The 26,145-nt window shown below is 35.3% G+C and overlaps 1 protein-coding gene across 2 annotated transcripts in view; it reads left to right on the forward strand.

Annotated features, from left to right (window-relative positions):
* MRC2 (mannose receptor C-type 2) overlaps window positions 1-26,145 on the forward strand; it is an 87,389-nt gene that overhangs the window by 21,118 nt on the left and 40,126 nt on the right. The window contains exons 1-2 of one of the 2 annotated variants that reach the window (XM_074224424.1): window positions 1,701-5,228; window positions 25,278-25,691. In XM_074224424.1, coding sequence (XP_074080525.1) covers window positions 5,222-5,228; window positions 25,278-25,691 — 421 coding nt within the window. In that variant the 5' untranslated portion in view covers window positions 1,701-5,221. Of the gene's footprint in view, window positions 1-1,700; window positions 5,229-25,277; window positions 25,692-26,145 lie in introns of those variants that run through there. The other variant, XM_074224423.1, reaches the window with a different exon arrangement.

Raw genomic sequence — 26,145 nt, forward strand, 5'->3', positions numbered from 1 at the left:
CTGGCACACACAATGAGACTAGGGTAGGGGACAGAAAGTGCTCACTTTGGCAATCTAGTAGCTTCCTGCTTTAAGTTATTATTTTAAAAAATATTTTAGTGATTTTTTTTTACTTTGTTGTTACTTCTTGATGAGCTTCTATGTAACAACCATGCTACTTCCCTCTAATAACAATAAAGTTGTTGTTCTTCAGTTATGTCCAACTATTTCTAATCCCATTTGGGATTTTCTTGGCAAAAGATACTAAATTTATTTGGGCAAACAGGGTTAAGTGACTTGTCCATAGTTACATAGCTAGTAAGTATCTGAGGCTAATTTCGAACTCAAATGCTTTGGGCATTTTGATAACATTTGTGTTATTCTGTACCAACAGTCCCCTACCTCTCTACTGAGTAGCAGGAAGCAATCTTTGCCATCAGTCTTCTTAGATTGTGATCAGTGATGGTTCTATTATTGGTTAGCATTCTGAAGTATTTTAATTTTTAATAATTTTAATTATATTAATAAGCATTAATAACAATAATTTAAATTAACTATATTATAAATTATATTTTAGATTATATATTATTTTATATTATATATTATATATATTATAAATTCACTAATTCACTATAATTTGTTAAGATGTTGGCCTCTATTGTTCTAATCTGCTGTCAGCTAACCTTTGATTTCTCCACTCTGGGAGGTCTAGGTTGCTTTGCCCTAGTTATGGCTCATGCTATTGGTGGATGTGTGGGAAGAAAACATCTATGAAACTGAAAAAAGAATATGTTCTGTTCTTTTTCTTTTTCTCCCCCCCTCCCTCCCTCCCTCCCTCCCTCCCTCCCTTCCTTCCTTCCTTCCTTCCTTCCTTCCTTCCTTCCTTCCTTCCTTCCTTCCTTCCTTCCTTCCTTCCTATGTTTTGAATTGTTTCATCATTTGGCCATTGTAGACTGTGGTATTTTAAACTATAGTATTATGTTTAATGATATTTTCAGTTTTTTTATTGTTCTACAAATTAAATGTTTCTGAGCAATCAGAAACTATCCTAGGAGTTATATATTCTTATTTCTATGTTAGTTTGACTCCTTAGAGCACAGTGTTCATGGGAGTAAAGTCATGGTTTTAATCCTTGTATAACTGAAATAACTTCATTCTCTTTTTTGACTACTGATCAGATCATTAATTTCAGTCAACTGACCAATAGGGATACTAAATTGAAAGATGGGAAGATGACTTTGAACTTCCAAAGGGACAAAACTGAGCTAGGTTAACTCCTGTGCCACCATGGAAAGTTCAAATAGCACTTCTTTTATCCAACCTAGTCCCCAACACACTGTGGCTCCCTGTAGAAGTCTCTCCTCCATGTCCTCCAGGGCAGAGTTCTAAAATATTTTCTTTATCCTCATAAACAACTGAGTAGTTTGGTCATTTGAGAGACATTTAGCCAAGTGAATGTGACTTTTTGTTTGTTTCACATCAGTATGTAGAGAGAGGAGACTGAAATGGAAAAATTGGTGAAATGAGATAGCAGTGTCAGGACTGTGAAACATGTCTGAGTGCCCTGGCTAGAATTCTAGTTTTTCATTTCATTCTATCTAGGGTGAGCTGGTGATGGTTATGGGAGTGGTATTCCCAGTAGTCAAGAGTGGGTGAAGTGAGGAGGGAAGCCTGAGGAGGAAATGGGGAATGAGGAGTGAGTGGGTGGGGCAAGGGTGGAGGCTGAAGAGTTGGCTTTTGATTCGTGGCCCTGTGGACATAATCAAAATTAACCCACTGAATTGCACAATACTTCCCATCATAAATTTAGAGCTTTGGGGATTTAGAGCTAGAATGGACCTGAGAGCATGGAATTTTGGAATGTAGATTATTCAAGCTAGAATGGGTCTTTAGAGGTCATCCAGTCTTGCCCTATTATTTTATAGGTGAAGAGACTGAGGTATAATGGTTAAGCATAGAATTTAAGTGATGGTCTGTGGTCACACAAGTAGTAGAACTGGGATTTGAACTTAGTTCCCTTGACTCCTAATTTTATGCTCTTTTCATTACACTGATTTACCTTTTGTTTCATGAATGATCTCTAAGCACTTTGTATATATTTGAACCCTGTTATTCCATATTACTCCAGAAGTTGAAGGGATTAGTATTCTTATTTTACTTTTTTTTAAGTAATGGTATAATTAACATTATTAATTTAGTATCAACTGATCCATTTGTGTATGTAGATTTGGACACTCACAACTGAATAGGAAGTGATAAGCGGGTGGTATACTTTTTGAGAAATTACAAAATTCAGGTAGGTCTTGTTAATGCAAATAATGAATCTTGTGAAATAATAGCATACATTTAAATCTGTGCTATTCAAAGTTATAAATATGTAAAATATGGTAATGGACCCCAAACCAATATAAATATGCAGTGCTAATTCACCTAATGTGACCAACTGATGGGATTCATTATTTTTCCTAAGTGGAACCTAGCTGTTTTTTAAATGATCCCTAGTTTGTCCCTGAAATAGGGACCATTTTTAAACAAACAAACAAACAAAAAAACTCTGTTCATTAAAACTACATGCTTGCAGGTCATGGAATGCCATAGTGCCCAGAGAAATAAGTTTGAGGGTTCTCCAAAGGGAAATGGGTATGAATAGACTGCGTGTAACATGTTAACAACATAGAGCTGGTCAAGAAAGGTGACCTAAAGTATATCCTTAGAAATGTCTGCACCGAAAAGAAAGTATATAAGATCCTGAAAAAGGCCCCAAACATATTGGGTGCATCAATGAACATTTTATGGGAAGGTGAGGCTAAGAAGTGTGCAGAATGAGAAGGTATCGATGGGTTGAGATCTCCACTGTTAGAGAGAATACCCTTATCAATGAGATCACACACAATTCCATCAAAGTGTCGAAATAGTAATAATAATATAGTCTGTACAATGCTCTATAATTTTCAAAGCATAGGTCAATCTGGATTTGCAATGATTCTATTAGTGGAGCAGAAACTTTTGGAGGTTCCCCTCTCTCCCTTTTTGTCCATATCTATGGTTTCATCAGAATAGAGGACTGCTGATATGAGTGGCTAATTTGACAAAAAAGGAAAATGATAAATGTGGGAAGGGATGTGGGGAAACTGGGACACTAATATATTATTGATGGAGTTATGTATTGCTCTAATCATTCTAGACAGCAATAAAATTGTGCATACTCTTTGATTCAGCAATACCATTACTAGGTCTGTGTCCCAAAGGGATCATAAAAAGGGGGAAAAATTTACATGTACAAAAGCATTTAGAGTTCTCTTTTTGGAGTGGCAAAGAATTGGAATTGAGGAGATGCCCATCAACTGGGAAATGGCTGAACAAATTGTGGTATATGAATGTAATGGAGTACTAGTGTTCTATAAGAAATTATGAACATAGGGGCATCTAGGTAATACAGTGATAGAGCACGAGCCCTGAAGTCAGGAGGATCTGAGTTCAAATCCATCCTCAGACACTTAATTACTTAGCTGTGTGACCTTGGGCAAGTACCTTAACCCCATTGCCTTACAAAAAACCAAGCAGACAAAACAATAAATAGAAAGAACTGATGAGCAGGCAGATTTCAGAAAAACCTGGAAAGACTTTCATGAATTGATGCTAATTGAAATGAGCAGAACCAGGAAAATATTGTACATATTAACAGCAACACTGCAATAATCAACTATGATAGAATTAGTTCTCATCAGTACAATGATCAAGGAAAATTCCTAAAGATTTTTGATAGAAAATGTCATCTGCATTCAGAGAAAGAACTATTGATCTTGAATGCAGAACAGAGCATACTGTTTTCACTTTTTTTTTTAGGTTTTTTTTTTGCAAGGCAAATGGGGTTAAGTGGCTTGCCTAACACCACACAGCTAGGTAATTATTAAGTGTCTGAGACCGGATTTGAACCCAGGTACTCCTGACTCTGGGTGGGTGCTTTATCCACTGTGCCACCTAGCTGTCCCTGTTTTCAATTTTTAAAGATTTGTTTTGTTTTCTTTCTTTCTCATGTTTTTCCCCTTTTGTTCTGATTCTTCTATCACAAAAATGATTAAAATGAACACATGATTGTACATATATAACCTATATCAAATTACTTGATGTCATGGGGGGGAAGTAGACAAATGTAGAACTCAAAATCTTACAAAAAATGAATGCTGAAAATAATCTTTACATGTAATTAGAAAAAATAAAATTATACTAAAAACAATAAAGGACTAATAGAAAGCAGAGCAGGGCCAACTTGCATTCTATAGGCCACAAGAGGCATGGTTAATCCTTAGCCTGTCTCTTATAGTTTCTTATGTACTATCAGTTGCTTTTATCTAATGGCCAATGTTCCATAAATCTGATGAACTTCAATTTGATCAAGTCCTATTATACTCTCACATTATCTAAGTAAGTTTGTTGCTGTTGTTCAGTTGTTTTTAGTGATGTCCAATTCTTTGTGGCCCCATTTGGGGTTTTCTTGGCAAAGATACAGGAGTAGGTTTGCCATTTCCTTCTCTAGATCATTTTATAGATGAAGAAAATTAAGGCAAACAGGATTTAGTGTCTTGCCCAATCACAAAACTACAAAATGTTTGAGGCCAGATTTGAAACTAATTTCTTCCTGACTCTAGGTCCAGCATCCACTGTGCCACCTTCCTCCCCATTAGGACTTTTAGGATACTATGTACAATTATCCCTTAGGTGTACAGTGCCCCTGGGATCTGGAAAATCCATGTAAAATTTTTTGACTTTTTCTTCAAACCAGAGAAGTCTGAATTATGCTATTAAAAGATCAAATATAATGCTATTATACAATACTATCCATATATTTTATGCATTTCTGCTGTTAAAACTTTTCTGTGTCATCTGATGGCTTTTGCATGTTATCTGCAGCTTCTGCAAAACAAAAATTCTCATTTAATTTCTTATCCCAACCCTCAATATATCAAAATAGTGAGGGGGGAAGTCCCATTGTGGAAGGGGCAACTGAATTGGCCTTTTCTTTCTACCTTTACTTCCTTGAGGAATAGGACTAGATGCAGTGATGATGATGTTTGTCCTTCATTTTTGAAGAAGACTGTGTCTCAGGGAGGTGATGTCATGATAAGCACATGACTTAGATTTGAGTGAGGAAGTGCTGTGCTAAGTCAGTCTCACTTTCTCCTCTGGAACTATCTGGGTTCAGTGGTCAAATATTAATCAAGAGGACTGGAGATGACATTGGATGCAAGGTAAACAGGGTTAAGTGATTTGCCCAAGGTCACACAGCTAAGTGTCAAGTGTCTGAGGCTGGATTTGAATTCCCACCCTTCTGACTCCAAGACCATTCATTGCTTTATCCACTGCACCAAGTATCTGGCTTAAAGGGTATAGATATAATTTTAAATTGCTTTCCAGAAAGGATGGACCAATTTATAGATTCACCAGCATAAGGGAAATCGTTTTGTTTTTTCATAGATGCTCTAATGTTGATTTCCTATCTTTTGCCATAACAAGTTATTCAACTTCAAAGATATTTTGATTTGTGTTTCTTTTATTTGTAATTTGGATTAATTTTTCATATAATTGTTATTAGTTTGCAATTATTGTTTTGCAAATGTTTTGTTATAACCTTTGACCATTTATTCACTGGAGAACGAATGAATTTTAATTAAAAAAATTTGCTTATAAATTCAATTTTCATCAATTAAATTCTATTATTGTGTTGACTTACATTATCATCTCAGCAAGTTGAATCTATATGTCTAATTGATCTCTAAGAAGTTAATAGTACGTAAATTTTCTTTGCTCTTTACCCCTCCATGCACACTCTCTCAAATCCTTAGATCTGGAAAGAAATAATTAACCAGGGAACTATCTGGGAAGATTCTTCTGTTCAACAAATCATAATCTAATTTATCTGTTTTCTAAGTCTGAATTAAAAATATTTCATTAATGCCTTTTATTGTTGTCATTTTACATTGTAATCATTTTTTTGGTGAGATAATAGGGTTGGATGATTTGTCCAAGGTCACACAACTAAAAAGTATCAAGTGTCTGAGGTTGAATTTGAATTCAGATCCTGGGCCAATGCTCTATTCATTTCCCCCCTAGCTGCCCCATTGTAGTCATTTTTTTATATGCCCTCCACTATACTGAACCCTTTCGTAAAGAAAATTGATTTAACAAAATGTCCAGTAAAATAATATAAAATAGCATATAAATCTTTCTGTACCTGGATCTCTCCATTAGAATGTGAGCTTCTTGAGACAAAGACTAATTTTTTCATTTCTTTGTTAAAAAGTGCTAGTTAATTGATTGTCATTTATTCAAATAACAAGTATTTATTAAGTATCACTTTGTGCCAAGACCTGTGCTAATTAAGGGAGCTATAAAAACAAACAAAACAATCTTCCCTCAAGGAGCTTACATACCCTATCAAGGGAAACAACAAAAATGCTTTTTAAATATATTTAAGTAAGAAAGTGGTTTCGATAGTTGGTCTGCAATGGGAGTTGTGGGTTTGTTTTAATTTTTTATCTTTTGTTTTTACATAATATTTATTTCCCTCTATCTTTCCCTTCCCATAGAGCCATGCTTTGTAACAAATACTAAAAAAAAGAAAGAAAAAAGCAGGTTACTGAAATTAACTAACTGGTTAGTTAGTCAAAACTGACCTTATCATTAATATTGGATATCTAACTAACCCCTCATCTCTTCAAAGAAAGGAAAATGCATTTTCTGACCAATTATTCAGGACTAAACTTGATCATTATAATTAATTACATAGTATTCAATTTAATTTCTTTTTGTACATTTAATTTACATTGTTGTAGTAATGATACTGCTTTCTTCAGTTTGCATCAATTCATGCCTTCTGGTGCTTCTCTGAATTCTTACTGTTTCTTACTGTTTATAATATTCTATGGCTATATTTGTCTGCTCATTCATCCCCCGATTGATGAACATCTATTTATTTCTAAGTTTTTACCCTACTACAAAAGTGCTGCTTTGAATATTTTTGCTACACAATTGTAATCTTTCTATTTTTCTTATCTTCTTGGGTTATCTGCCAAACAGTAGGATCTCTGGATCAAAGAATATATATATTTGAGTCATCCTCCTTTTTTTTTTAAAGCATAATTCCAGGATAGCAGGAAGAACTGACAGAATATTAAGGTGTTTGACTTTCTATAGACTATTATTGACTTTTCCCATTTTTTAGTCACCCTTGCCAATTTGCTGGGTTTGAAATGTAATTTCAGAATATTTTGACCTGCATTTCTTATTTTGAGTAGTTTGGCGAAATCTTTTATAAGGTTGTTTATGGTTTGTACTTCCTTAGAGAAGTGTTTGTTCAAATCCTTGAATTGCTTTGGTTTGGATTATAATTTTTAAAGTTCACTTTTTTATTATTATGAATTTGATAAACATCAGCGAATATGAACATTTCCTCATGCAATGAACAGAAAAGAGGATTGTATATAATTCTGTGAAATTTTATTAGAGAAGCATATATTTAATTTGACATGGAAGTAGAACACTGCTTGTCTGTATTCCTTCTGAATGACCTTCTGCTCACTTCTAGGCATTTTTAAAGGTTTCATTGATCAACTTTTTTTTACCACTTTTTTTTTTTGGTATTACTATTAGTCCTTCACTCTCCCTTCCATAAATAATTATGAATGAAAGCTTTCCATTGTAACAAATTAAGGTTTGTCAAGTTAGACAAATCTATATGTTTGCCTTGAAATAGGATGTACAATTTAATTCACCTAAGGTCCATCTCTTATCTGCCAAAAGAATCTTCTTAAGTTGTGGTCATTTATGGATCACAATTCTCAAGTCTTTCATAGTTGCTTTCCCTTCAGTTTTGCAGTCTTTTCTCCCCTAGTTCTATTCAGTTTACTCTACATAAATTCATCTGCATTCTCTCAAATTTCTCTGCAACTATTCTTTCATTTCTCAAATATAATAATATTCTATTTCATTTATGAAGCTAATATATGATATAATTTGTTAAGCTATTCTGCAATTGACAGGTACTTATTTTTGTTCAAATGGTTCTTTTCCCTCTTGCTTTGCTCTTTTTGGGATATCAGTCTATCACTGGTATCCCTGTGTCAAAGATTATATATGTATATACACAGTTTAGTGTAGTAGATTTGGGGATGTAGTTACAAATTATTTTCCAGAATTGTTGAACCTCAAACCTTCACCAAAAGTATTTTAGTGTACTTGTCTTCTCATAGCCCCTCCTACTACTATTATTTTCCCTTTTTATCATTTTTTTCAATCTGATAGGTATGAATTATTTAAAATTATTTTAATTTGAATTTCTTTTTTATTAATGATTTGGAGCATGTTAAAAATTTTATTACTGATAGTTTACCTTTCTTCTTTTGACAACTGTCAATTTATATACTGTGACCACTTAATCTATTGGGAATGGTGCTAATATTTATTTATTTGTATCAGTTCCCTATATATGTTTGTTAGCAGACCTTTATCAGGGAAATTTGTATTGAATATTTTCTCCTTGTTATTTTTTGCTTTTAATTAAAGCTGTATTACTTTTGTTTGTGGAAAAAAACCTTTAATTTTATGTGTCAAAATTATCAATTTTATTTCTTTCTGCTCTAAACCTCATTGGGCAAGAATTTTCCCTTCATTTATAGTTATGAAAGCTATCTCTATCCTAATTAATTTATGATATAACTTTTAGTATCTAGATCTATCACTATTTGTAGCTTATTAAACCTCTATAAACCTAATTTTTCTAAGACTACTTTTCAGATTTCTCAGCAGTTTTTGCTAATTAGAGAATCTTTATCACAGGAGTATAGAGCCCTTGGTTTTATGTAACACTAAGACACTACTGCTATTCCATGGTTCCTAGGTTTTATGTACCTAATTAATCTCAGTGATCAACTTTTCTATTTTAAAACAATACCAAGAAACTTTAATAATTTTGTTTTGTAATATGTTTTGAGGTTTAATGCTCTAATTCCTTCTTTCTTCCTACTTTTAAAAATTACTTCCCTTGAAATTTTTTAACTTTTTTTCTCCTTTTGAATTTATTATATTTTTAAAAAATTTATAAATATTTTTTAGTTGTCAACCCTTTTTCCCTCTCTCACCTCTGGAAAAAAATTTTGTATCATGTAAACATAGGCAAAATAAATCCATACAATGGACAAATTAAAAAAAATGTTTTCCATTCTACATATACATCTCTGTCATGACTTGGGCAGCATTCTTCATCATTAATTTCCTGGAATCATGGTTATTCATTATTATTGTTCAGAGTTCTGAAGTCTTTCAAAAATTGTTTGTGTTTATAATGCTGATGTTTTGGTATAGATTATTCTCCAGTTTCTGTTTGTTTAATTCTGTAAAATTGACCTAAGTCTTCTTAGGTATTTCTAAAAGCATTCATTTTGTCATTTCTAACAGTATAACAGTATTCCGTTACATTGACATATCATAATTTGTTAACCCATTCTTCAGTATAGGGACCTTTTACTATCCAGTTCCTTTGCTGCTACAATAGATGCTACTTTAAAAGTTTTGTACACAAAAGACCTTTTCATTTTTCTTTGATCTTTTTTGGAGTATAGATCCAGGAGTGGTATTACTGAGTCAAAGGATAAGCACAGTTCTGTAACTTCAGGGGCATAATCTCATATTGTTTTTCTGACTAGCTGAACTAATTCATAGCTCCATCAAATTACATCATTATTCATATTTTCCCATAGTCTCTCCAATAGATATCATTTTCTACCTTTTTTTTTCAGTTTTCCCAATTTGATGGATGTGGGGTGGAATCTAAGAGTTGCTTTAATTTGAATTTCTCTAGTAATTTAAAATATTTTTCCATATGTTGACAGTCTAGTTTTTTTCATCTTATAACTTTATGTAACCAAAACCGTTCATTTTGTGATAATCTTATATTCATCATTTGGTCATAAACTTTTCCTCTATCCATAAATATTCCTCCCCGAATTTTGACATGTTGTTTCATCATTATCATTTACTTTTACATATTAATCATTTCTATGATTTGTTCTTTGAACCACTTATTTCATTGCTATGTCTTCATTTGCTTCTGTATCTTTTGTTTGTGGTCACTGAACCTATTTTATTGCATTGTGATCTATAAAGGATATAATAACTATTTCTGACTTTTTACATGTATTTTTACACATTTTCTCCTCCTTCCTTAAAAACCATCCCATAACTTATGATAAAATGTGATCCATTCCAGAAAACCGAACTGATGTTATCTGAACATAGACTGAAGTACAATTCTTTTTCTCTCACTTTATTTTTTGTCTGGTTTCTCTGTCTTTGGGCAGGGCGAGGAGGGATTATGTTTACTTTTAGAACAATACTATTTTAGTAATGTGTAAATAAATAAAAAATAAAAATAACCCCATCCCCTATAGTAAAGTATATTGTCAATGAATTCTGATTGCTGTTTTCTGTTGGGTAAGATTTTTCCACTTTTTCTTCTGGGTTAATTACCTTCCATTATTTTTCATTCCAAGCTCTTATTTAAATTTTAATTTCATTTAAAAAAATCTCTTGTTACATTTTGTTCCACCATTCTTGTTACCTTCATAGTCAAACTATTTTTTTCCCTCTCTCTAAGGTTCTACTTGTTCTCTTTTCAGCTTAGATTAGATTCTCTTTGATTTCTCTTATTAGTTCTTCATTTATGTTTGCTGTTTTCTTCTATTTACTAATATTTTCCCAGGTATGATTCCTTTTCTAGGGTTTAGATCTGTTTTTTTGGAACTTCACTGGCTTCCCTAGTAGGAATCCTTTCCTAACCTTTAGATATTTTGTTCACTTTTTGTGCAGTTCTAGACTATTGGAAATTTTACTTTTGCTATTATTTAGTTTTCTTTTACTATTGTGTTTGTGGGAGAGAGTTGGGGATCTGTACAAAGTGGGAATGAAAGATGAATTGACTTGTTCACAATGAATTTTAAAGCAAAGGTCTGGGTTGCTGGCTGAATCATGGTTTACTGACTTCTCCAGGCTGAGTGGTGGCAGGATAGGTTTTGTGTGTGGGGAGGACAATAGTAAAATATAGGAAATCACAGTGCCTTGAGCAAATTACTGATGGTTCTTATGGCTTGATTTGGGGCTTGGGGAAAACAGGAAAAGATTAGGTATTTCTATTGTCATTTCTGGTTCTTGGAAATGGGTTGTCTAGTTGGGGCAAGGCAGGAGCAGAAAGTGATAGCTTCAAAGGTACCTCTGGATGATGAGCTAAGGGCAGGAGCAGAAGATGGGGAGCTCTGGGTTTGCTTCTGGTGCCTAGGGGAACTTAGTATTATTTCTTAAATAATATCTCTATTTGACTATAATGAAGATAATTCCTAAATATCCTTATTTCTCCTCTGAATCTATTCCTGTATCTTCTTTTTTTTTTTGTTCTTCAAACAAGACCAAACTCTAGTTAGCAGTCAAGTTGTTCATAGTTTATTTCTTACAATCATCTAGCTGAGGGAATCAACTCTCTTTTCAGAATAATGAATTCCATAATGTCATTGACTATAGTGACATAGTGATTTAATTTACAGGCAGAAGAGAATTATATTAGAGTCTGTAAAAATAAATAGACATTAGTGAGGTTCAGTGAAAGGCAAGGGGAGAATCTTTTTTTTTAAATTTATTTTTATTAAAGATATTATTTGAGTTTTACAAATTTTCCCCCATTTTACTCCCCCCCCCATGGAAAGCAATCTGTCAGTCTTTACTTTGTTTCCATGTTGTACCTTGATCCAAATTGGGTGTGATGAGAGAGAAATCATATACGTAAAGAAGAGACAAGAAGTCTAAGAGGTAACAAGATCAGACAATAAAATATCTGTTTTTTTTCTAAATTAAAGGGAATAATCCTTGAACTTTGTTCAAACTCCACAGCTCCTTATCTGGATACAGATGGCACTCTCCTTTGCAAACAGCCCCAAATTGTTCCCGATTGTTACACTGATGGAATGAGCGAGTCCACATGATGCTGTTAGGGTGTACAGTGTTTTTCTGGTTCTGCTCATCTCACTCAGCATCAGTTCATGCAAATCCCTTCAGGATTCCCTGAAATCCCATCCCTTCTGGTTTCTAATAGAACAATAGTGTTCCATGACATACATATACCACAGTTTGCTAAGCCATTCCCCAATTGAAGGACATTTACTTGATTTTTCAGTTCTTTGCCACCACAAACAGGGCTGCTATAAATAATTTTTGTACAAGTGATGTTTTTACCCTTTTTCATCATCTCTTCAGGATATAGACCCAGTAATGGTATTGCTGGGTCAAAGGGTATGCACATTTTTGTTGCCCTTTGGGCATAGTTCCAAATAGCTCTCCAGAAGGGTTGGATGAGTTCACAGCTCTACCAGCAGTGTAATAGTGTCCCAGATTTCCCACAACCCTTCCAACAATGATCATTATCCTTTCGGGTCATATTGGCCAATCTGAGAGGTGTGAGGTAGTACCTCAGAGAAGCTTTAATTTGTATTTCTCTAATAATTAATGATTTAGAGCATTTTTCCCATATGGCTATGGATTGCTTTGATCTCCTCATCTATAAATTACCTTTGCATGTCCTTTGACCATTTGTCAATTGGGGAATGGCTTTTTGTCTTAAAAATATGACTCAGTCCTCTGTATATTTTAGAAATGAGTCCTTTGTCAGAATCATTAGTTGTAAAGATTGTTTCCCAATTTACTACATTTCTTTTGATCTTGGTTACAGTGATTTTTATCTGTACAAAAGCCTTTTAATTTAATGTAATCGAAATCATCTAATTGGTTTTTGGTGATGTTCTCTAACTCTTCCTTAGTCATAAACTACACAAGGGGAGAATCTTAAAAGTCACATTTGAAACTCAAATCAGGGTGCACTGTTCTAGGAAACTGGGGAGGAGAAGAGGAATTAGGAATGAGATTATGTAACTCTTATTCAGGTAAGGCAAGGATGTATAATAGCCTATACATGACTGCCAGAACAAGGAACAGTTTGGGGAGACAGTTATTCCTGTCCATAGAAGAGAACTATCTCTTGGCAAAAAGTTTATTAGGAGCCCAAGGAAGAGATAGTCAGTGGCCTTGGGTAGCTTATAAAAACCAGTTCTTCAAGTTTTGCAAGTTTATGACTAACATTGGGTTTCTTTTCCTTCAACATAAAACAGGTTAAACAGATCCTTCTAATTTTTAATAAAGAAAAACATTTCTAAAATATAAGGTTAGATAAAGGTTAATGTATAAAATATTTGTTGTTGTGTTCAGTTGTGTCGAATTCTCTGTGATTCCTCTGGGTTTTCTTGGCAAAGATTCTGAACTGGCTTGCCATTTCCTTCTCCAGATCATTTTACAGATGAGGAAACTGAGGCAAATAGGGCTAGATGACTTGCCCAAGGTCACACAACTAGTAAATATCTGAGGCTGGATTTGAACTCACAGTGCTCTTTGTATTGCATCACCTGACACATAGAATATAGTGCAATGCAACAAATGGGAAAGGAGAAAGCAGATTTGGAGTATAAGTAAAGAATTTTTTTCCAATAGAATCTCCAACTTCCCTTAGATAGTCTCTTCAAACTTATGTCCAAAATTGAGTTTATTATCTTTTTTCCTAAACATGCTTGTCTACATCTCTATGGAACCAGTCTCACACTTTGAAATCTCAAAATGATATGTGACCCTTTCTTCTCTTCTGTCTTTATTATCGAATCAGCTTTTATAGATTTTTGCCTCCAAAACCATGGATCTGTAAAGAGTGTGGGCAAGGTATACTGGTACCCCTCTAGTGTTGGAGGATTCCCAAGAGTAGGCTTAGCACCAATATCTGGCATAGTGCCTATATACAGAAGGTGCTTAATAAAGACTTATTTCTTTCCTTCCTTCTTAAGACTGAGTTCTGAATTTAACTATTATAAAGTCAAGAGTTCTAGTTCTCTCATCTCTGTCAAAAAAGCACCAGAGTGATCTTGGCAAAGTTGCTTCCTCTCTCTAGGTCTCAGTTTCCTTATCTATCATTTGAAGGAATTGGGCTAGATGACCTCAAAGTTCCCTCCAAGGCTTAGCAACACAAAGGAAAGCCTTCAACACCTATTCTCAACTATCCTAGTCAGCCTGCTTTTCATTGTTCAGAGGTCTAAGGCCTAGCTCATGTCAGAATTATGAGTTCCTAATTAGAGGAATACATATTGACATGTTCCTACTATATTAGGCAAAGAAACACCATGTCTGGTTTCCTGGTCACCAACCTGAAAGCCATTCAGTCTTAAAGTACCCTTCCCAGGGAATGAAGCAGACATCACCAATATTTATTTTGGCTTCCACCTTCCTGACTGTGTTGGGATGGGGAAAGTGAACATTTGGTGCTTTAAGAGCTTGAAAAAAAAAGCCAAAAACAGATTTTCAGACCTTCAAGGGAACCAAATTCAGTATTGACCTTGGTTGGTTAAGGGGCCAGACATTCTGATTGGGCTACCCTTCCTGAACCTGGTTTTAGTGTTGGCACTGATACATTGTCCTACCACTGGGGTGGGGATGGGAGAATCTTTGGGTCAGAATGTTCACCTTCTAAAGAGGTACACTATGTGTCTCAGACAAGTTACATACTTTCCATCCTAATTTCTCCTCTATTTAGGATTTGTAACAGTGATAGAATCCAATAGAGTGGGTAGGAAGGCAAAACTTCTGTAAAGGAAGAGAAAAGAGGTCAGTCCTGGCTATGCTTGGAGCAGTCGAGCATAGAGAGACAGAGGAGTGGCAGGATTTCCCATGAAAGTACAAACAGCAACAAGGAAAATGTGGTTCTCATTGTGTAAGGGGATAGGGAGTAAGACTGATTTAAAATGAGAGAGGAAAATAAGAAAGGATCAAGGAAGGAAGCAAGATCCAGAGATGAACAAAACATGTCAATGCAAAATATTTATTTTAATATCACAGATTTAGATCTGGAGGGACCTCCGGAGATATGTTGTGATTTGCCCAAGATCACACAGGTGATAGTAAATGTCAAGACCATAATTCCTTACCATGATAATAATAAATATCACACAGTATTTTCTGTATGCTAGGTACTAGGTTAAGGGTTTTACAAATATTAGCTCATTTGATCTTTGCAACAACTCTGTAAGGTAGGTATTATCACTATTTTACAGCTGTGGAAACTCAGAGACAAACAAATGTCTGAGGCTGGATTTGAATTCAAGTCTTTTTTACTCCAAGTACAGCAATCTTATTCACTGTGCATCCTAGCTGTCTAGGGATAATAGGGATAATAAAAAGGGGATAGGGATAATAAAAAAGAGAGAGAAGGGAATTTTCTTGCTTTCATCTCTTCTTGATCATTATATTTATGCACATTATATATTTACCCATTGAGGGAGTTTGTTTTTAATATTAAATTGTTGTAGTTCTGTTTACACCAGTTTACGTAAACCATCCCATCCTTATCTGAATTCTTCATCATTTCTTATAGCACAGGATTATTGTATTACATTCATTTACCACATTTTGTTCAACTATTGTCTAATCTATTTTGTTTCCATTTCTTTGCTACTACATAAAAGTGCTATTGTGAATATTTTGTTATAGTAAGGATTTAGGGATTGAGGGGATTTGCCTCAGGGTACTAACATCTTGGGAGGACAGTCATGTTTCCTTTCCAAATGGCTCATTCCCTTCCCCTACACACACATTTTCAGGTGTTGTGAGTGTGTAATGTGCCTTCTTCCTTACATGGTCCCTGGACCTGGTCTCTTTGGATCCCCTGACCATCACATTTTCACATGCTTCCACATGCTGCCTCCTCCTCTCTTTCTTCCCTGAAATTAAATAATTGACCATCAGAGGCCATCAACCTTGTTGCGGGGGGCATAGATCAGACTCTCTGGGTCATAGGCTACTCTCCCAGCACAACTATACCATCCTAAGATTACATTTGCACCTCACCTTTCATAGGGGACATGTAGAATCAGCAGCAATGTGGTTATGTGCCCCCCTTAGATGGGATTCTGTAGCCTTCTTGCACCATAAGTGAACTACTCTTCTACCCCAAATGTTAGAATTCCTAGTTATATCTCAGCATTGAATGAAGCTTATGAAATTATATAAGATACAGGATAGGGGAAAGGGGAGAGTTGTATTGTTTATTAAATCTTAGAACATTAGCCCCTTTGCCTGTGACTTTGTTGTCGTCTTCTTCTTCTTCTTCTTCTTCTTCTTCTTCTTCTTCTTCTTCTTCTTCTTCTTCTTCTTCTTCTCTCTCTCTCTCTCTCTCTCTCTCTCTCTCTCTCTCTCTCTCTCTCTCTCGATTTTTGTAAAACAAATGGGCTTAAATGGCTTGCCCAAGGCCACACAGCTAGGTAATTATTAAGTATCTGAGGCCAGATTTGAACTCAGGTACTCCAGACTCCAGGGCCGGTGCTCTATCCACTGTGCCACCTAGCCACCCCAACTTTGTCTTCTTTATGTGATAAGTTGCATAAAATGTCTCCACAAAAATTTTACAATAAAAAACCAAAACAAAAAATCAATTTCCAACTAGACAATGGGGAGAATAGAATCAAGGAACTTACCATTATGTAGTTGAGAAAATTGAGTTGTGGAGATGTGAAGTCCTTTGCCAAAGATTATCCAATTAGTAAGTGACAGAGTAGAGACTCAAATCAAGGTCTATTAACTCTAAAATTGGTGTTCTTTCTTTTATTAAGATATTTTAACAAAATGGACACCTCCTTCATGGTGGGAGAGAGAGAGAGAGAGGCCTATTCTTTCTTTTATAGAACCATACCTTTCCAGTTTTGTTCTTGTATTTGTTTTCGGTACTGACCTATAATTTCATTTATATAGGGACCTTCCAATGGTGGCAGGTCCAAAGTAGATTTTCAACTCATCCATAACTTATAGTCTTAATTCATTGCCTTGGACACTTTACAGTTACTATGTAATATATATGAAGAGGAACAAGATAATATACATATCTGGACAAATTTTTTATTATAAAGAATATACATCAAGTGCTAAAGGGAAATGGCATAATAAAAGCAAAGAATGGAACCTATTAAGAAGTATTGTGAGTATTGTGTGCTGAATTTAGAATCAGAACGATCAAAGTTCAAATTCTGCCTCAGATATTCGCTGTGTTACACTGGATAAGTCACTTAACCTCTCTCAGACTCACTTTTCATATCTGTAAAACTGGAATACTAATAGCACCTGTCTCAAGTGTTGTTATGAGGCTCAAATGAGATAATATATGTAAAACACCATAAAATGTTTATTACTAATTAACACAGACCTATTGGAGGTATAGTAGCAAGAGCATTGGTACTGTAGTCTGAGGATCTAGATTAAATCCTAGCCCCCCAATTTGCTGTGTGACCGTGGGACAATTGGCTCATCTATTTCTTCTTAGCCTGTTTTGTTGTTGTGAAGTCATTTCAGTCATGTGTGACTCTTTTGACCCCATTTGGGTTTTTTTTTGGCAAAGATAAGGAGTGATTTGTCATTTCCTTCTCCAGCTCATTTTACAGATGAGGAAACTGAGGCAAAAAACGTTAAGTGACTTGCCCAGGCTCACACTGCCAGTAAGTGTCTGAGACCAGATTTAAACTCAGAAAGATGAATCTTCCTACCTCCAGGTTCAGCTCCAGTTCTCTTTATAGTGCAACACGTCCCCCCCCAGCTTCCCTCTATCCTCATTTGTAAAATGAGAGATTGGAAGAAATAATTTCTGAGGTCTCTTTTATCTCTAAATTCTATAAACCTCTGAGATAACTTGTGATGCAAATGATGGGCAGAGTTCAATGAAGAGTAAGGGTAAAGGTGAAAATGCCTTCTACGCAGGAGGTATTCTGACTAATATTTACAATGTCTGAAAGTGAATTAAATGAATAAAGAATTGTGGGAAGGGATTATGTACTATACTTTGTAGCCCATTCAGCATAGGTCTGTCTGGGAGGTAGGTGTTCAGCAAGTTGTTGGGTAGTACAGAGATGGCAAGAACTGACCGATCTTGAGGGCCAGTAAGCATGGTGGGTGACATAGAATAAAGGGACCATAGTGAGAAGTGATTAGAGATGAAGTAGGAAAGATCAGGGTTGGAAGGTGGAGCAGTTAGTAAAGAAACTTTAATTCTAGGAATTTGTTTTGTTATATCTATGTATTATCTATATCTATCTATCATCTATCTATCCAGTGATCTAGCGATAAATTGATTGGTGTGGCAAGTAGAAATAATTTCAAGAGAAAATTGTTGGGTAAATAGTAATTTTATTAACCAAGGTCAGCAAATGGTTAACAAAAAAGGCTCAATGTCCTTTTAATAATCAAAGAAGCATGACTGATTCTTGGGGTTTATATGCTCTTGGATAATAACAGTAGATGGCAATCAATTCTGATAGACTGACAATTAATAAGAATTGGACTTTAAAAATAAAAGTGAGCTTACTCCAGTAAAGGACTGAGAATGACTTCATGTCACCCTTGGACAGAGAGACTATTCTTATACCCAGATCACCCCTAGGCTTAGATAATCTGTACAAGGGAGATCTACTTTCACCCAATCTTGAGTTTAATTCAATTTAGATTGGAGATTCCTTATAAGAATGGGTAGAATCTGATAGAAGAGAAAGTTAGTTCCACCTTCAGAGACTGAGTTTTTAAAATGAGGACTTTAGAAAAAGGAGGCAATCTGGATCTCCACAAATCATTGATTATTAAGAATAAGTTCTCTCAAGGGGTAGGGTTGTCTGAAAGTGAAGGAGTGCCATTCCCCAAGAGTGCCTCATTGAGAATTGGCGTGTTTCAACGGGTCAGGCCTGGCTGGGTTGATTCTGCTGATTCAGAGCCATTTTCAAGAGTTGGCCTGGGGATAAGATTGTCTCATTGAAAGCAGCTGTTCTCCTTGGCTTTTGTCCCAGCTGGTGGGCCAGCCACCTCTCCCCAGAATGACCCCTCACATCTGCATGCCCCAAGAGACTTAGCTCCTCAAGGACTCACTCTTCCCCTCCCAGATCAAATCAGAGACTCAAATCTAAGGCTTTCCATCAATTGTTTCCTCAACCTCCAAATTTCCAGCCTTGTCTTTAATGATTTTTGAACATGGCCCCTCTTTCCTTCAATAAATAGCTCTACTTACTTTCCTTTACGTGTTGCCTCCTCACTGCACCAACTTTTCTCTTTGCTTATCCTTGCCTCTTACTTCTTCAAGACAGTGCAAAATTCCCCTTCCGTGAAAAACTTTCTTAGATGTTTTCACTTGAAAATTCTTTATTCCTTTATCAATTATATTTATAATACACTTAATATTCCTCTTATTCAGAAGTTTGACTTCCAGCAAACTCAATCATCTGGAACAGAACCAGAAATCTGGAGTCATATGACAAAGGCCTCTGAGCCACAGATAGCTGCCACAAAATGCAGACATTTTCTCCACAGAACACTGGCCTTCTTTCCCCAAAACAACTGTGTATATATAAGTGAATATCCTTGCCACCCCTTCAGCCCCATTTCTGCATCTTCAGAAGACATAGTGACAGCAGAAGTGATAGTTAACCAGGAGGCAAGAGACAAAAATGTCTATAAACAGCAGACCAAAAACACAAGAAGACTGTAATCAGGGGCCATTTAGTAGAGTGCCAGACATTCCTACATTCCCACTTACTGTATAGTAATTGATGTCAGGGAGTCAGTTGACAAATATTTATTAAATATCTAATGTGTGCCAGACACTGTTTGCAAATGATGACCTTGAGTAATCTTGGAGTCAATCTAGAAGGACTTATTAAATGCTATTGTATACCAGACTAACTGGACTAGACCTTGGGGATGCAAGTACATAAATGAAACACTCCCTGTTTGGAAAGAACTTAGGTTTTTTTTTTTTTTTTCTTTTTTTCAAAATTTAATATTTATTTATTTATTCTCATTTTGTGCAATGTTTTTTATACATTAATAAAATATTATTGTTTAAGAGTAAACAAAATACTAAAATTGTTTAACAAATTTGTAGTGGACCTGGTCAGAACAATTGCATAATTTTCTCCTCCTTTGTTTTTTGGCTTCTGTATAGGAACAAAGGCAGCAAATGGTGGGAGTGATCCAAGGTTGAGTCTTGATGGGTGCAATTGGTGTTATGATTAAAGGGGCAAGGGACTCAAGAATAGAGTTGAACTGGTTCACCAAGGTGTGGAGAGAGGGAAAAGAGGAGAGTGGCTGGTACCTGGAAGAAAGTCTGGGAGAGAATTGAAGAATTAAGGGATTGATTTGAGGTTGTGATCAGGTAGGGAACCTTTTTTTCCCCTGCCAAGAACCATTTGGAAATTTTTAACATCATGCATAGGCCATAAAAAATTATCAACTTAAAAATTAGTCAGCTATATTTGGTCAAACATTTAATTAATTCATCCCTTAAAAAACCTCCTAGATTTATTGAATTATTGAGTTCCACCTGTGGCTACCTTGCCCAAATGATTTCCTAGATCATATGGGTCAGAGGTTCCCCACCCCTGCTATAGATGAATAGTGGCATTTGGTAAGGGAAGGTAGAAGGAGAGGTGGAGAATCAATAGATTATGATTAGATAAGAAATATTTTTTGACCTTCTTGAACATGGAATTGCTGCATTTGTGCAACATCAAAGTTATGATCCTCTTTGTGTATGACTGAGGTGAAGTTGAGGAATAATAAGCCATGGAAAGTTAAGTAGGTTGAGGAACTGAATGATTAAAATCTTTTAGGAAGAGTCAATACATATGTTGAAGTCCCCTAATATTAGGTCAGGAGTTGGGAAAAAGAGGAAAAGCTGGGAGCCTAGAATCAAACTCATTGAGAAAGGAAGGGGACATAACCCCATTGCCTTAAATAAATAAAATTTAAAAAGAAAAAGAAAAAGCAAGGGGAGTAATCTAGAGAAAACAGCTACCAGATTTTGATTGGATTGTAGATATGAATTTCAGGACAACTAGGTGGCACAGAGAATAGGGCAGAGCCTTAAGTCTGAAAGATTCATTCTTCGGAGTTCAAATCTGACTTTAGACACTTAGTAGTTGTGTGACCCTGGGCAAGTCACTCAACCCTGTTTGCCTTAATTTCTTCACCTGTAAAATGAACTGGAGAAGGAAATAGCAAATCACTCCAGTATCTTTGTCAAGAAAACTCCAAATCAGGTCACAAAGAGTTGTACATGACTGAAACAACTGAACAACAACAACAAATGTGAATTTCATAATGTAAAAGGAGGGGAAATTACAGAGTGATAGAGGTGGGGGGCAGTGAGCCTGAAAGTAGCAATGGGGAGCAAAGAGTATTCCAACTCCCTTTCCTCAATAATGAGCTCGGGGGAATGAGTGAAGGATGCAGCAGATAGGAAAGAGTAGCCAAGGAGTCTATGACATCAGGGAGAAACCAGATTTCAATGATTGCTAAAAGATGGAAAGAATGGGAGAGGAAAAGATTGAGTTTATTACCTATGGAACAAGAATTCCATATATATCTAGGTCAGGTATCTTTTTTGGAGTTTATTGTAGCATATGGTGTGAGATATTGGACCAAACTTCATTTCTTCTAGCCTGCTTTCCAATTTTTCCAGCTGTTAGAGATCTTGGATTTATTTAATACTATGCTATTGCTTCTGGGTCTAGTGTCCCTAGTCTGTTTCATCGATCAACATTTCTATTTTTTAACTAGTACTAAAGATTTATGATGATTGCTGCTTTTTAGTATAGTTGAAATTGTGAACTGCTAGAACCTCTTTCCCAGTTTTTTTTTTCATTATTTTCCTTGAGACTAGGGAATTTTTGTTTCCAGTTCAATTTTTTTTTCTGGTTCAACAAAGAGGACTCTCTGGTGGTTTGTTGTTTTGATTCTTCATTCTTGAAAAGAACCATGACAGCGGGGAGGAGATTGGTATAACTGAATATATGTTAATTTAGGTAGAGTTTTAATTTTTATTACATCAGCATAACAATTAAAACCTGTAATTATTTAAAACTATATTTCTATAATAAGTATCTGATAGTTCAATAGCTTATGTTATTTCTGAATGTGACTTGCTAGCTAGATTCCCAGACATTTTGAATTTTTTATAAAGGAATAAATAGAATTTATTTCTTGATATCTTCCTAACATAATTTGTTTGTAATATTCAAGAAAGTTTATAATTACTGCAAAAATATAAAAAAAGTATTTAGCAAAGAGGCTCCAAATAGTGTTGTATTTCTGGTCATGTTTAATATTGGCAGTTTACCTTCGACTCTTTTTATTTGTTCATATTAGCTAATGGTTTGTCTATTTTATTAGTTTTTTCTTCAAAAATCCTCATCTTCTGGTTTTATTTATAAATCAATGCTTTTTTTGCTTAAACTTTGTTTATCTCTCCTTTTATTTCAAAGCATCTATTTTTGTATTTGGGTTTTTTGATTTGTTTTTCTAATCAATTTCATTGATTCATTTTTTTCTCCCTTCTATTTATGAAACTGCATATATATATATATATATATATATATATATATATATATATATATAATTTTTCCTAAAGATTACTCTGGTTAAACCCAAAAATTCTGATATATTGTCTCATTGTTTTTCTTGAGGAAATTATAGTTATTTTTGTGTGATTTATTCTATGATTAACCAATTCTTTAGGATTAAATTATTGTCTCTGTTTAAGTTTGAAACCTTTCTTCAAATGTTCTTTATTAAGTATAACTTATTTTTTTGCACTGTGGTCAGTGCACTACTTTTATGTATTCCTTTTTTATATTGTTTATAAGGAGTTTTTGACTTGGGACATAATCAATTTTTGTAAAAGTGTCACATGGCTGAGAAATATATATATATATATATATACATACATATATGCCTTTCTTTTATTATTCAGGAGTTATCTGTTATCCATTCTCTCTTTTAAATGGTTCTATACAGTTCCTTAACATTTTTCTAATTTATATAATCTTTTTAGATTTGTCTGGGTCTGAAAGGGAAACATTAAGTTCCCTAACAACTATGGTTTTGCTTTTTATTTCTTTTTATAATTAAAAAAATTCCAAGTACTTAGATATTATTATATTTATCACATTTGCATTAAATATTTTTATTATTATTATTTTTTGGTTGCTTTTGTTTGTAAGGCAAATGGGGTTAAGTGGTTTGCCCAAGGCCACACAGCTAGGTAATTATTAAGTGTCTGAAACCAGATTTGAACCCAGGTACTCCTGACTCCAGGGCTGGTGCTTTATCCACTATGCCACCTAGCTGCCCCAAATATTTTTATTATTTCATTACTTATACCTTTTTAGTATAATATAGCTAAATCTTTTATTTAAATATTTATATATTTCTACCTCGTTTTGAGTAATGATTCTTATCTCTTGCTTTTTGAAAATTAGCTATTGCATAAATTCTGCTCTAGGCCTCAGTTTAACTCTATGTGAATCTTTATGTTTCAAAAGTGTTTCTTGTAAATAGAATATTATTGGGTTCTTTTTTTCTAATCCATCTGCTAATACATATTTTATGGATAAATTTATCCCATTTAGCATCATTATTATAATTATAAATTACACATTTTCCTTTATCATATATTATATATCCTCTATCTTATATCTTTTCTGCACTTGCTCTTGAATCCCGCTTCAAAAGAAGATGAAAAAAAGAGAAAGAATTTACCTGATTGTGTGTGTGTATGTGTTTGAGTGTACCCATGTACAGTCTTCCTTTATCTGATTTAGATAAGAGTGAGAGTCATTAGATTTCCTGCTCCATTCATTTTACCCTCATTATTTGCATGCTCGTCCAATAAACTCATTTTATATGCTTTTAAAAATCCTTTTCAGATATTTTCTGGAATTTATGTGGGCAGTAGGGCTTCCCTATGACCTTTCACGTTGCTATCTTAATTAGAAGTCAATTTTTTTTTTTTAATTGAAACCCTCATTTTTATTTTATCACATGGGGTAATTAGATTGGAGTCCTATATCCTTTGGGGAGTCGAAGTGGTTTTGGTGCTGGCCTCCCTGGAACCCCAATCAAAATGTCCAGTTTTATCTCTGGGAAGGCTCCTTAGAGGCAGCTGGTATTTTTCCTTTTCTCTGGTCTCAGGCCCTTTTCCTACCCCCCTGCAGAGGGACATTTTCCATTAACCCGTCACTGACCTTGAAGGAACTTTTGACTTCAAAACATTTAAGTCCCTGGAGGAGGCCTTGGGCAGCCCTGGCGAGTTCAGTTGTGGTTTGTGGGATGAGACAAGAGAAGGAATGAGAGTAAGGACAAAGCACAGCCAGGATGAGGTCTGGCTACTGGAGTCACTCCCTTAAGTTGTCTGCTTGATCCTATTCAATGAGTACTGTATGAGGATTGAAGAAAAAGATAGTAGAGTTTCAGTTCCCAAGACCCTGACTTCCATACTGGTGCCAGTCTCACAAGAGGGGTGAGGTGATTACAGAACACTGGAGTTGAAAGAGATCTAGAGATCATCCCATCTAACTCACCCTCCTCCCTCCCAGTTCATTTTTGAAATTCTATTTTTTTAAACTTTATCATATATTATATATTCTTTATCAAATCTTTTCTGCTCTTGCATTTGAGTGCAGATGCCTTATTAGTTGTTTTCATTTGTATTACTAAAGTCATTTATGATTGTTTCTTCATTCAGTATCACTTCATACAAGTCTTCTCATGCCTCTGAATTTTTCATGTTCTTCATTTCTTAGGGTACAATAATAATCCATTTTATGCAAGGGCCACAATTTGTTAAACCCTTTCATCTATAGATAAGGAGAATACATGACTTCCCCAATGTCACAGTGTTTTGTATATGTATGCACAACCACTATTTTAACCTAAGCCTTCTTACTTTCAATTTAATTCTCTTTCAATGCATCATCCTAAGATTCGGAACTGGGAATGTTCTGATGAGAGCAATGCTTATGAATGTGTCTTGACAATGTGTAAGATGGAGTAGAGAAGGGGGAAAGAGTGAGAGTGACAGTAGAAACAGAGGAAGAAGACAGAGACAGACACTGAGAAAGAGAAACAGAGACAGAGAGGCAGATAGAGAGCTATAGACAGAGAAAGAGAGACAAAGACAGAGAGAGACAGACAGGCAGACAGACAGACAAGGAGGGTCAACTAAGAGATTAGTCTATAGACTAGAGATAAAATCATAGAATTATGCTGGTGGGGATGCAAGAAGTCATAGAATGATGTCAATAGGTATCAAAGAATAAGAGAGATGTTTTTAATGCTTCATTACCTGCTTTCTTTTCCAGAGCCCAATGTCTTCCTGATCTTCACTCATGGGCTACAAGGTTGCCTGGAGGCCCAAGAAGGACAGGTTAAAGTCACACCAGTCTGCAACACCAGCTTATCTGCCCAGCAATGGAAGTGGGTCTCCCGTAACCGGCTCTTCAACCTGGGCACCATGCAGTGCCTGGGCTTGGGCACAGCCTGGCCTGGTGCTAATACAACCACAACTCCATCCCTGGGCACCCATGAGTGTGACCGAGAGGCCCTGAGCCTGCGCTGGTCCTGCCGGACACTGGGGGACCAACTGTCTTTGTATTTGGGGGGGCAGACAGGGAATACCTCAAAGACTGTCCTCTCTGATCGTGGAGACCATACAAGGGGCAGCCAATGGCGAATCTACGGAAGTGATGAGGATCTATGCTCTGTACCCTATTATGGTGAGGGGACCAGGGAAGGATAGTGGGGGGAGAGGTGAGAGTAGGACTCCAGGGTTAGAGTTGGCCAAAAGGGAACCAACATGAAAAGCTCTTTGAGTGGGATGATTCCTCAGCTGCTATGGGCTTTGGGGAAAGGTCCTTCCTGTTTCCCACCATTTCACTCTTCTAATAAAATTTTCCCCAAGTATCATTTTATAACTATTTCCCAGGTAATAATAATTCATATTTATGTAGCACTCTAAGGTTGATAAAACTTTTTTTCACATTATCTCAATCAATCATCACAACAATTCTGTGTTGTTGTTGAGTCATTTCAGTCATGTCTGACTCTTCATGATCTAATTGGGATTTTCTTAGCAAAGACACTGGAGTAGTTTACTATTTCCTTCTCTGGCTCAGTTTACAGATAAGGAAACTGAGGCAAACTGTGTTAAATGACTTGCTCAGAAACTCA

Source organism: Macrotis lagotis, chromosome 2, assembly GCF_037893015.1.
Source record: "Macrotis lagotis isolate mMagLag1 chromosome 2, bilby.v1.9.chrom.fasta, whole genome shotgun sequence".
Classification (NCBI taxonomy): Eukaryota; Metazoa; Chordata; class Mammalia; order Peramelemorphia; family Peramelidae; genus Macrotis; species Macrotis lagotis.